This window comes from Leptinotarsa decemlineata, unplaced genomic scaffold (genome assembly GCF_025532065.1).
Source record: "Leptinotarsa decemlineata unplaced genomic scaffold, Ldec_3_MD MMD2_tig00000199_RagTag_RagTag, whole genome shotgun sequence".
Lineage (NCBI taxonomy): Eukaryota > Metazoa > Arthropoda > Insecta > Coleoptera > Chrysomelidae > Leptinotarsa > Leptinotarsa decemlineata.
The window spans coordinates 18,206,869-18,219,826 of record NW_027412544.1 but is presented as its reverse complement, the minus strand read 5'-3'; the positions used below and the strand labels follow the sequence as shown (position 1 = coordinate 18,219,826).

The window sequence follows — 12,958 nt, the reverse complement described above, 5'->3', positions numbered from 1 at the left end:
TTGAAGCATATCTGAGTCCAGAAATGCATTGTTGGTTCAACCTAACGTCACTGATATTGACTAGATGCCTTGCAGTGGAAGATATGATGAATCTCATTCAGAAGCAATGTTTTGCAAAAGACTGTATCGGAAAGTCTCATTAATATATGTGTTCTGAGTTTGTGATATCTTAGTGTACACTGATAGGCTACCATTTTTCATTTGTGAAAATATGTGTATATTTACAATTTCATTGGTTTCTTGATATTGGCTTTCAACCAAGATCTCAAAAATGTTCTCATTTCGAGTGAACTGAGACATTATTTCTCAAAAACTGATCCCAGAATGTTGAAAAAACTTGAATTGAATCATACCAATCAATGATTAAGGATTACTAAAATGAATGGGAAAAAAATCATACAATAATTTTATTGAATTTGCAACATACAATTCTCTAAAACAGACATGATAATATTACGAGAAACTAATTTGAAAATATTCACTTCTTTGATTTAGGTTTCAATGAAAAATAAGCTATGATCAGTCCTACACCAGCATATGTGGCCATGGCTACCTGAAAAAAAAAAAATATGTGATGGAACTGGCCGATACTTGATAAAAAAATCATAACAAATTCACGTAACACATCATTGTTGATATTTCACTGAAAACGTTTTTTCGTCTGTTTTTATGCCAAATAATATACCCATACACCCTACGTGGAAAACGAAAACAAAAAAAGAAGTATTTCTGTCTAATTCAATATCAGTAGGGAGTAGTTATTGGAGATGACCTCTATTTCAGGTATGTAACTGATAGAAATAAGTAAGATAATCTAAACATTTTCTAGGTTTTCTATATTTGTCAATTTTCAATTTCAATTCCCTAGAAAATTCTATATTTTACATATTAATGGTGAAGTAGAAAGCAAAGTCTTTTTAGCAGACTAGGACATGAATCAAGTCTAGAATTATGTTTCCTATTTATTTTCTGTCTATGATGAAGGAAAATGACCAATGACCAACTCAATTTCAGGAATGAATCATATAAATGAAATGGTCGATTTGAATACATCTACCCTATCTTCCCATTATGTAATACCTACATGTGCTCTTCCCCTAATCGTTTGCCCATTGAATATTTTATTTAATCCAGTCAGCTTTGAAGTATCGACGTTAGCATCACCTCCAGCCATTTTCAACTACTATAAACAGATTTCAATAATTTGTTTCTTCCAACTATATGGCTCCACAGAGATGAAGCAACAATAATGAAGCAACAATAATTATTAACTATAGTCAGTGCTGCTCCAAGGCAAAAAAAAATTGTACGAAAATGACAGATGAAAATGTATGCTTTTCGCTATAATTGTATAGCATCAATGGTTGCCAACACTGTCATCAGAATAATTGACAAGTGACAGCTTCCCGCATGATGCAGAGATGGAATAAAGCGATTAGCGCATGCGCAGACACTCCATCGTATGTGAATACTTTGAAGTGGTGATTAAAAATATATTGATTTGATTACTATTTGCATTATTATTAATTGAAAATTCTGCATTCACTAATCTAGCTTCAGCTTATATTATGTATCAGATCAAATGACAACACAAAGTCTCCTAAAACAGAAATCAAGAGGGGTGAGGTGAACTACCAACCACCATTCATAAATATTTATTTAAAATTCATCTTTTCTCACTGTGGATTTTTTTTTTCTTTTAGCGTCAGCCGTTTTCGACAGATTTGACAGATCTGAAAATTAAGTGCTCTGTGATCGACGTGATCGTGATCTATGACTTCTATGAGTTCTATGACACGCGGGACACGCCTATCATAATGAGACGGGAGACAGAGATAGACAGATTACTCGACTATCGAAGGACGAAGTGATTGAAATTTGTAAATATATAACCGTGGCTTCGTTCGAATCAATGACGTAATGCAAAACCAAATGAAGTCAAAATGTATGCTTTTCGTCAATGTGGTATGCATGTACGAAAAAATATTGAATTGTATAGCAATTCGTACAATTGTATAGCCAGGAGCAGCCCTGACTATAGTACTATAATTAGTCGACGGTCATATAGAATACTTGATGAAATCACAGAACACTAATAAACGAAACTCTCTCTCTTTCTTTTATTATTGGCCATTGCTTCCCACTCGGATACATTTGGCCAGGCTCCTTCGTTTAAGGTTGACAGGAGCTCTGTCGGGGAGCACAGCGGTCTTTCTTGAAGCAATGCTGCCATCCTTTTTTGTCGAACTTTTTATTATTTTTTTATTTTTCAACACGTTGCCTCCTGCTTGGGAGACCTTTTGATTTTTTTTCAGATATACAGTCCAAACTAGTCGGGCCTGGATACCGGCTTGAATAAAGGGAAGCGCAGCAGTCTTGGTCAAGACAATGCTGCCACCCCTTATTTTTTTCTCTCATTTTTTGTACATAAAAAACTTCATTATTTCAAAGTTTGTTTTTTTCCACATACATGGCCCCCTTTACTTGGTTATCCGAATCACCCGGCCTGGATACCGGGGTGAATAAAGGGGGTCCTCACTTCACATTTGTTAAAAATTCTCACATATACATTACTTTCACTAGATGGATGATCACAACACAAAAAGGGGCCCTGCGGATGGCATCCACGTGCATTACTTTGTGGGCGGACCTGATCGGCACGTCCGTTTACTACCATACTACCATGGCCACCACGGAACTCCAATAAAAGATTTAAGGACAAATGACAATCAAGTCAAAAAATGCACTCCACTCAAATACATTTTTTATTATAAAACTAGATTTGTTTGATTAATGTTCATATAACTAACAGTTGTTTCAAAAGTATTCTTTGTTACGTGTAATTCAATGTTTATATGAAAGTAGTTGTTTCAAGAGGGCATTTTCTTCCAGTTTGTATCTGAAAGTTATTTCTTTGAATGATGTACACATCTTATTTGTGTATAGTTTATTTTGAAATTAATTGCTCTCTTCCTTCCTTCAGGAGATTTCAACTTTTTTCTTGTAGACATGAAGAAGTAGAAAGCCAAAACTTTTTTTGCCCAAATACATAATGTAATTATGATACAATATAAAAGTAAAATTAAAAAAGTTGTGCTACCTCAGATTAATATTTGGTGTTTTTCAATAAAGCGAAGGATATCTTAAAAACTTTTCGTTAGCGGGTGGCTCAATATGAGCAACAGAAAAATCACTACAAAAACCCAGCCCCTCATTCATAATATTCAAATTATATGTATGAACATATTACTTTAATATTGCAGAGAGGCTTGTTGACAATACTCTTTCGAAACGGAATCATTCAGTTACCTCATTCACGTGAGTTCTTGAATTCAACAGAATATTTTTATTACATTACTTCAACCGAAATAAATGCGCTGTTTTGAATGGATCAATAGTTGAATCCATCGGATGACTCATCGATGAATTTACAAATCGCCTTAGGTATATTCGACTAATTTCTTCATTGGTAATTGCTATTTTATTTTGCATTTTGAGAGTCATAGTATAGGAATTCCGTTATATAATAACAATGTAAAAACGTATACATGTGCAGTGAAAAAGTGGGTTTTCAATGGTTCCTAAGGAATATTAGTTGAAGCAAAAATAGATTTAATACTGTCCTCATCTTGCTGAGAGTTCTTGCTTCACATTGCATTCACTTGCAAGAGATATTATTAAGCAATGAAAAATAGTTTCACACAACTATTTGGCATGTATAAATTGGGAAGTAAACAAATATGTTCTAAACTAACAATGGGTCGTTAATTATTGTTTTCTTCCATTTTTGATTGACTATGGACTGTCTTTCCGGATATTCGGATTCCGATCGTCTTTTGATTCAATGTTTTTCCTGGCGTTATTTAAGTAACAAAATATAACTTTTTGACGTTTAAAATCACTCACTTACATTGAAAGTGGTATATTTTTAGGGAAGATCAGTTTTTGGGAAAGAGGGGTTTTGGTTTTCTACTTCTTCATCCTTATTTAAAAAAATGTGGGAATCTTCCAATGAAGGAAGAAAACATTGAATATTGCAATAAATTTCGTAATAAACTCTTTACAAAGATGTGTAGTTTGTGCCTGAAAGTTACTTCTCTGCATTATCTACAAAACTTTGTAAAGAGTTTATTTTGAAATTTACTGTTTTTTTTCTTGCCTTTGAAAGATTCACACATTTTTTGGGTGAAGATGGAGAAGTAGAAAGCCACAATCTTTCATTTCCAATAATCATTTACGTTTTTACCTGAAATTGAAGGGGTTATATTTTTAGGAGTGATTAATTTTAGGGAGAGAAAGTTTTTGGCTTTCTACTACTCCACCTTGATACAAAAAAATGTGGGAATCTTCTAAAGAAAGGAAGGAAGTAATCAATTTGAAAATAAGTAACTCTATACATGAATGTGTAGATCATGCAAAGACACAAACTGTTTTTACCTATTTTGTTACATTTTGAGAAACTTTCAACTGGCAGTTCATGAATAAATACAGGCAATTGACGCATCAAAATTGACAGTTGACGTATCATAATCAACGCATAATCAACAATAATCCGTTACAAATTATTTTCTAGCAGTAATAATACTGTTTTGTTTACCACAATTCACTAGTAACACTTCATAAAGATGGAATCAGGAATCAGTATTTTTTTGTGATATTTGTGGGAATTATCAGATATTGATATCGTGACACATTAAATTCTAATATTCCTTATTAATCTTATGAATTATTTGATTGATGCTTTGATATAGAGTGTGTCCGCAAAGTATGGAATAAATTCGATATTTCCAAAACCAAAGGTCGTTTTACAAAAACCTGAAACACGTCGATTTTTAATTTGAATATTCTACATTTTACAACTAAATTTCATTATACAGGGTGATCCATATCAATGTGATGACGTCATCGGTAATTTTTATAAATGCAACACCCTGTATTTGGTGTCAGTTTTAGATAATCCGCAACAAGCTAATTACGAAAAGGTATGATACTTGGGGTCCTACGAACAGAATTTGAAAGATGTGCGCTTAGAAAATAAATGTTATTGATATCTAATAAAAGTAGAAATCAATTAATTATTTTATATTTTCTTCTAATGAATAATTCAACAATGGGAAAGTAATCCAGTAATAAATACATGACTTCATTTTAAATGTTCGAACTGTTAGGTTGGGTTAGGTCCAAAGTGAGTGGGTCTATTCGAACTGTAGTCCTTGCTGTATTTGACAGTACCTAACCTAAACGTTGAATAAATTTTTGTTGAACCTTGTTTATGGTTTCTTGAGAAATATTGTTCATTTCTGTTCGAATTCTCTCTTTTAATTATTGAATATTTGCTGGTTTCGTTTTATAAACAACATTCTTCAGATGGCGACCTCGTTGACCATTCAATAAGTCCACGTCTACCAATCCATCGGTTTGTGAACATTTGGTCGAGATACCTTCGAACATCTGCATCATAATGTAGAGGCGCACCGTCCTGTTGAAACCATAAACTTTCATCAAAACTTCCAGGAATAATTCTATTGAGGAATAAATTAATTAAAGTAGGTACTTACAAGATATCCCCTTGAAAACTAAAGTTATGTTGGCCCAGCTAAAGTACCGTCGAAAAAGTAGGGTCCGATGATCCTGTTTCTTACAATGCCAGCCCATACATTTACCTTTTGCGGGTATTGTGTATGATGCTCACGCATCCAGTGGGGGTTTTCTTTGGTCCAGTACCCACAATTCTAACGGTTGACCCCACCATTTATTGTAAAAGTAGCTTCATCAGAAAAAATTATATTTTTTTACGAGGAGACGGTCTCGGTGACAGTTATCCATCATGGATTCACAAAATTCTATTCTTCTATCTGGATCTACCTCGTTTAATTCTTGTTGATGTTCCATTTTAAAGGGATGCCATTTTTTCAATTTTAATATTTTGTGTACAGTTGTTTTACTGACATCGTAATTACGACTAACCTTACGAACAGAAGTGTGCACATCTTCTTCAAAAGCAAGTAGAACGTCTAGGTTTGTATCATTATTTACAGAAGGACGACCTGATTTGCGTGCATTTTCAACGGTACCAGTTTCTCTTACTTACTGCTGACTGCGTTATGCGTCTTTCTGGATATTTTTCATTATAGTCTATTTCAAAAGAGTGTAGAGTAATAAAATCTCATTAAGTATTCAAAAGCGCTACAGGGTGATCCGTCAATAAATTCTGTCACTTCCCTAGTCCGCATTGCAAAATTATGTCGTTTCATAAAGAGCAGGTAGGTATCACCCTGTTTTAAGGGATTTGTCCATTGTTATCGACGGATAAATACTGAGCCAGAGGCGCGCTAGTGGGATAATTGCCAAAAGAATATGCATTCATAAAAATTATATTAAAGGAAATAAAAATTTAATACAGCAGAACAGTGTTATTAAAAAAATATAAAATGTAACAATAAAATATATACGAACCGAAATCGGGAAATACTCACAAACACACACGAACGAACTTTACGTATTGAAACACTTGTGGGGACTTTAAATCAATTTATTCACAAAAACGACAAGAACTTTACTGGATACGTTATTACAATTTGACACTTGAACAATACTAAAACTGTGAACTTCCCTTAACGTTTAACAACACTCTATTTATACCCTAATTGAATGTTCTAGAGATTACTAGGTACAATTTTCGAGAACCTTCCGAGAAAATAATTATTCAGACTACCCTTAATTCTAAACCCTAACCTAAGCAAAAGTGTCACTGTCACTGATACACTGGTCTCTGTCCAGATTGCTTATCCCGCTACAGTATATTTACAATTCAATTAAATTATTCTACATCAGTATAGTCTTCATCCGAAGAACTGTCATCATCCCCTGGTGTTATAATTATAGGGTCAACCACCTGATCGACCAAGTTGTCCAGTTCCCACATTTTATCTTCCTCTTTTAAAACATGCTGGATTGCTTTTTGCCAGTTTTCTGATGTGATTTCCATAATGGCTTGATCAAACAATACCTTGACATCTTTCATTTTAAATGTAGTATTGTGCCTTGCAACATATCCTTTAACTTGTGCCCATATAAGTTCTATAGGATTTAATTCGCAATGATATGGCGGTAGGCGCAGCACAGTTACTTTATACTTTTCTGCTACATCTTCTACGGCATATTTCATGAAGCGAGATTTATGTTGTTTTACTATGGCTAGTAGTTCCTTCTTTACTGAATTCGTCTCAAACTGAATACCTTTATTTGACAGCCAGTTAATAATTTCTTGCTTTCTCCAAGCTGAAGTTGGTACCTTCTCTAAGCGCCTTGAATGGTAGCTTGCATTATCCATAACCACGACCGAATCAGCTAAAAGAAATTTTAACATTTCCCCGAAGTAGTCTTCGAAGACATCCGAATTCATGTCCTCATGATAATCTCCCGTCCGGCACGACTCAAAGCTTAACAAACCTTCTTTTAAAAATCCGTCTTCGCTTCCAATGTGAGCAATTATAAGCCTCTTCCCTTTTCCCGAAGGCACTTTAATACCCGTCGAAAGGCCTTCTATGAAAGCTTGGCGAGAACTTGTTATATTTTTATCTTGCCACATTTTTTTGACTATATAACCTTCGTTTATCCACGTCTCATCAAGATAAAAAATTTTCTTTTGCTCTCTGCGGTACTGCTTTATAGTTATCAAATATTTTCGTCTCCAGCAAACAATTTCATCACTTTCCAGTAATAGTGCCTTTCGATTGTGCTTTTCCCAGGCAAAATTCATACTTTTTAAAGTTTTCCATAAAAGTTTTCTGGATATCAAAGGAATATCGTTATCTTGGCTTATCTCGATAAATATTTTTTCAAGAGTGGGTATTTCCTTTTTAAAATAAAACGAATGAACTTTTCTTCGAATGTCACATTTGGTGTCTTCATCTAAGATTTTTATTGGTCTTCCTGATTTTCTCTTGCATGGACTTACCTGGCCTGATATCTTTCTTTCTCGCAATAATTTAAAAATCGTGGACTGTCCAATTCCAGTCATTCGGGCACATCGCTCAACACTTTCTTGCACAGACAAACTAGGGTGATCGTGTTTTATGCAATCATATACATTTAAAATTATAACTTTTTCGCAAACAGATAGCGGAGAATTTTTTACACTTCTTTTCTTTGGAGTAAATGTCCCCATTTTATAACTTTTTCACTATTTCTATATCACAATATCACTGTACGTTTAATTGGTGTAGTAACAATTACTATTATAACTCGAATGTTTAAGACACCATTACAATATATTTAAACCCTTTTTCTTAATTACCTGGGTTTAATAGGTATTGCATGATTGGTGGGCAGGGTCAAAAAGGGATTATTATAATGACATGGCACCTCGGAACTAAGTGTTAACCCTTTTTTGAGAAATCATGCTCAAGTATATGAACCCAAATTGCATATTAAATAAGTTTACAAGAACCACTAAAATTAATCTTAATCTTTTTTTAAGAAATTTTACTTACCTAAATACATGTAGGTACTTAGTTTTAGACCAAATTACTTCCCAAAAATGGCCTTTTATTATTATCTATGTCTGTAATTTTTAATTTACTTTAATTATTAAGTTTAATAATCCTAAGATTTGCCTACGCCCATGGACGACAACGAAATTCAGGCAAATTTTATGACACTTCATGATTTATTACTCTACACTCTTTTGAAATAGACTATAAATAAGTTACACACTTCTTAATAGGAAAGACCAAATTTATAAAAAAGCACAAAGCTGTGCCATGGTGGAATGCTGCCTTGAAAACGCATATAAGAGAACGAGAAATGAGAAAAACAAGATAAATTTCAAGAGACACCGAGCGCAAGTACGATTAATCACGAGCAGCAGTAAAAGAGACTCGTGAAGAAAATAAGTTCAGAGTATCAGTAGCAACACCCTCCTTTCATCAGTATGAAAAAAAGTCTAAAATATATCTGGAATCGAAACACATTCTGGGATAAATGCAATACAGATAAACGACACTAGCATCGCCCGAAAAGAAGATATAGTAGAAGAACTGGCCGATTTACATATATAATCGAGATGATTCCCAAAAAGTAATAAATTATCTAACTGGAATCCAAGATATTTGATACACGACACAATTTCAATGTTTTCACTATCGATTTGTAGATTTATTTCATTTAAATCAAGGTTGTTCCATTTAACTTTTGTTGTAATAATCATTCCTTTAGTTTTCATTTTATTCAGTTTTAATTTATTTGTCATAAGGTACTCATTTACATCCTTTAATGCGGCATTCATTTTATCAATAGCTTTATCTAAGCTTGTATCGTAGCATGCCAATAGTGTATATCATCTGCAAATAAATTTATAAAATCAACGTTTATAAACAAGTTTATGTCATTTAAGTATAAGATAAAAAGCAGAGGTCCTGAAACGCTACCCTGAGGCACACCTATATGTATATCCAATTCCTATGAGATATTATCTTGAACTCTGACTTTTTGCTTTCTATGGGATAAATAGTCAGATAACCATTAGTAAACATCACCAATAATGCCATAACCTCTTAATTTTATTAGAAGAATATTACGATCAATTTATTGTTATCAACTTCTTTTTTGAATTTAGATAAAGTGAGATTGATTATTTGTTAAAATTTAATTTTTTTCAACATGATCAAATACCTGCTTATAAACAGTTAGTTCAAGAATTTTTTCTAACGGTGGTAATATATATTATAGGTCTATATTAACTTGCCTTGATTGTATTGTTTACCTTTTGAATGGGAACTATAGTACTAACTTTTAAAGGATTTGGAATTTTAGAAGTTTGAAGAGAAGTATTTACAAGGTTTAAAATTATATGTCGTCCACATGTTTAAAAAATGACTTAATGAGAAATACTTGTTAGCACGTTTATGTCAACTACATCAAGGACTAAAGTCATTTATTTATTACTGGATTACTTTACCATTGTTAAATTAATCATAAGAAAAAATATAAAATAATTAATTAATTTTTACTTTTATTAGATATCAATAAAATTTATTTTCTAAGCGCACATCTTTCAAATTCTGTCCGTAAGACCCCAAGTATCATACCTTTTCGGAATCAGCTCGTTACGGATTATCTAAAACGACACCAAATAGAGGGTGTTGCATTAAAAAAAATACCTATGACGTCATCACATTAATATGGATCACCCTGTAAAATGAAATTTTGTTGTAAAATGTAGAATATTTAAATTAAAAATCGACGTGTTTCTGGTTTTTGTAAAACGACCTTCGGTTTTGGAAATATCGAATTTATTCCATACTTTGCGGACACACTGTATAATTCATTAAAATTCATTGACTGAGTAATTTGACAGTATAGTTTTAAATATATTCATTGAACAGCACTTTCGATGATATTCTTCACTAACAATTGTACCATCCTCTAATTTTTCAATATTGAGGGATGATAAGTTATTAGTTTCAAGTTGAATTTATAGATGGTATTGTTCATTACGGATAAAAACCTTTTTGTGTTTCATACATGCCCATCATTATCCCAGCAAGTAGGAAACTTCTGAACGAAGGAAGGAAGACTGTAATTGAATACATAAAAAAATGTGAAGGTTATACACAGAAGTTTCTTTCAGACACAAAATGAAAGAGAAAATACATCCACATTAACTACCTTCAAATATGTGAACATTGAATCATGTGCTAGTAATCGCACGTTGAAAAGTAAGACTTAGTTAATCCTCAGCTCGCCCAAGTTTCAACTTCTGAGAGTTGCCGTTTATAGGGGGGCAACAGCTGGTTAGTGAAAAAAAATATTTTTTTAACAGAATGAAAATTCCTTTTTCTCATTTAGTCAGTACTCAAAAGAAAAAAAACTATTTGATGTAGAATTATTAAAAAAAAAGAATTAGTATGTAATATACAATTCACTCCAAAATTACTGAGGATAAAACGTTTCAAGGTGGGTAGGTAGGTAGGTTTAAAGTGAGTTGGTCTATTCGACCCTCCACCGCAACCCACAAGGGTTTATTATGGCTCACACCTATTCACACTCGGCCAAATAAACCCAGCTTCTTAACGAAGCCGATTAGTTTGTATGGTGAGTGGTTTTTCTTGTCAGATGGTGAGAGTACGGATCTGCCGAACTCAAAGAACCTGATTCGGTCCCCAGCGGGGCAGACACAAAGTATATGCTCTGCTGTTTCATCATTTTCCAGACAGAGGCGACACACTGTCTTCCGACAGTCCAAGTCTCTGCATATGATGAATCAAATGACAGTGACCTGTAAGAAGGCCTGTTAGACATCGTAGTTCATCCCTACTGTAGTCCAACAACTGTTTGGAATCAAGCTTCGAAGGGTGAATGAACGCCTTGAGGTGAGCCAATCCTGGAAGATTCTGCCAGAAGTCCATAAATCTTCTTGCCATCCAGGTGTTCAGTATTTGCTTGGCAAAGCCTAAAGCGATGAAGCCGCTTGCAGCACCCTCCTTTGCAAAATAGTCAGGAGCTTCATTGCCTTCCAGACCAGTATGGCCAGGAATCCAGACCAGAGACAATCTGTTAAGTCTTCCTATCGAGGAGAGTGGTTTTTGGCAGTTTGCTACCAATTTAGACGTTGCTCAGTAGGAGCCAAGATCTTCCAACGCCGCTTGACTGTCCGAGAATATTTTTATTGACTTGTCAGTGAGGTTGTATTTATCCAATCTTTCAGCACACTATTCAATACCGTAAATTTCCGCTTGAAACAGTCGCATAAGTTCATAGGCAGGTAGATAACTCTGTCATGGGTCTGCCACTGAAAACACCTGCACCAGAACCGGAAGGTGTTTTTGATCCATCTGTGAACCAACAACTATCTGCTCCTAATATTTCCTTCTTCCGGAGGATCCAGTCCTCTCTACTCGGGAATAGTACTTATAAGGCAGTTCGTAGCTGACAGTTGGAGGCATAAAGTCAGAGGTCATTTCCAGAATGCTGTGACTTTCAATGTCAACCAACAGTCTGTTGCACTCTGCATTGAATTGATTTGTGCAATTGGCAATGTGCACAAGTCTGTATGCAGTCTATCTAGCCTCTCTTTCCAGAAAAATGTGGAGCGGAGGTAGATCTAGAAGGATCTCCATGGATTTGTTTGGGACCTAAACCCCAAGTTTTACCACAAATCCTTCGACATGTTCATAGAGACAATCTGGCTTTGTGTAAAACTTTTTCCAAGTGAGCATTCCAGGCGAGTCTTTTATCAAGGACAATGTTATGATATTTCACCTCCGTTCCAAATGGAATGACCACATCATTAAGGGACAGTGGCGTTAGATCGTCCAATTTTCTTCTCCTGGTGAATGGGATTAACACAGTTTTGCTGGGGTTGACAGACATCTGCTTCCTCAGGCACCAACTGTGAACAACGTCCAACGCGCTTTGGAGGATATTATAAGATACCATTCCCGACGTGGACTTCGCCAGGATGACAAGGTCATCTGCATAAGCTTGCAGATCAACTTTTCCTCTGTCGAGGGCAACAAGTAGACTATCCACCAGAAGCAACCACTGAAGGAGAGATAGTACCCCAACTTGAGGGCAGCCCCTGGTGACCCTGAACCTGATAGCCTCGCCTTGAAGAGTCGTAGTTGCAGTTCTGTTTACTAGCATGGCATAAATCCAGCCAGTTATGGTCGATTCTATACCCTTCCTAGCCAGAGACAATCCTATAGATTAAGGTAGTGCATTGTCAAATGCTCCTTTAATATCAAGAAATACAGCAACCGCAATCTCCTTATTGTCAAGGGATTGGGATATGTTCTCAACGAGGTTGTTTAATGCTGAATCTGTCGATTTGACGGTTTGATAAGCATACTGGTGGTTATTCAGGGGGGATGCATATAATGCTACCCTCCGAATATATCCGTCCAGTATCCTCTCAAGTCCTTTCAGCAGGAAGGATGTAAGGCTGATTGGTCGT

At 34.8% G+C, this 12,958-nt stretch overlaps 1 protein-coding gene across 1 annotated transcript; it reads right to left on the bottom strand.

The window, feature by feature from the left end:
• Positions 1-392: 392 nt before the first annotated feature.
• LOC111509678 (ATP synthase F(0) complex subunit k, mitochondrial-like) lies at positions 393-1,274 on the bottom strand. The gene is made up of 2 exons (XM_074173109.1): positions 1,085-1,274; positions 393-553 (listed from the first exon to the last, which is right to left on the bottom strand). The coding sequence occupies exons 1-2, from the start codon at positions 1,172-1,174 to the stop codon at positions 479-481; spliced, it is 165 nt and encodes a 54-aa protein (XP_074029210.1). The 5' UTR covers positions 1,175-1,274; the 3' UTR covers positions 393-478.
• Between the last annotated feature and the right edge of the window lie 11,684 nt (positions 1,275-12,958).

Coding starts and splice junctions, on each gene's coding strand:
- LOC111509678 (XM_074173109.1), bottom strand. CDS start 1,174: ATGGCTGGAGGTGATGCTAACGTCGATACTTCAAAGCTGACTGGATTA. Junction 554..1,084: donor CGATTAGGGGAAGAGCACAT/GTAGGTATTACA, acceptor TTTTTTTTTCAG/GTAGCCATGGCCACATATGC.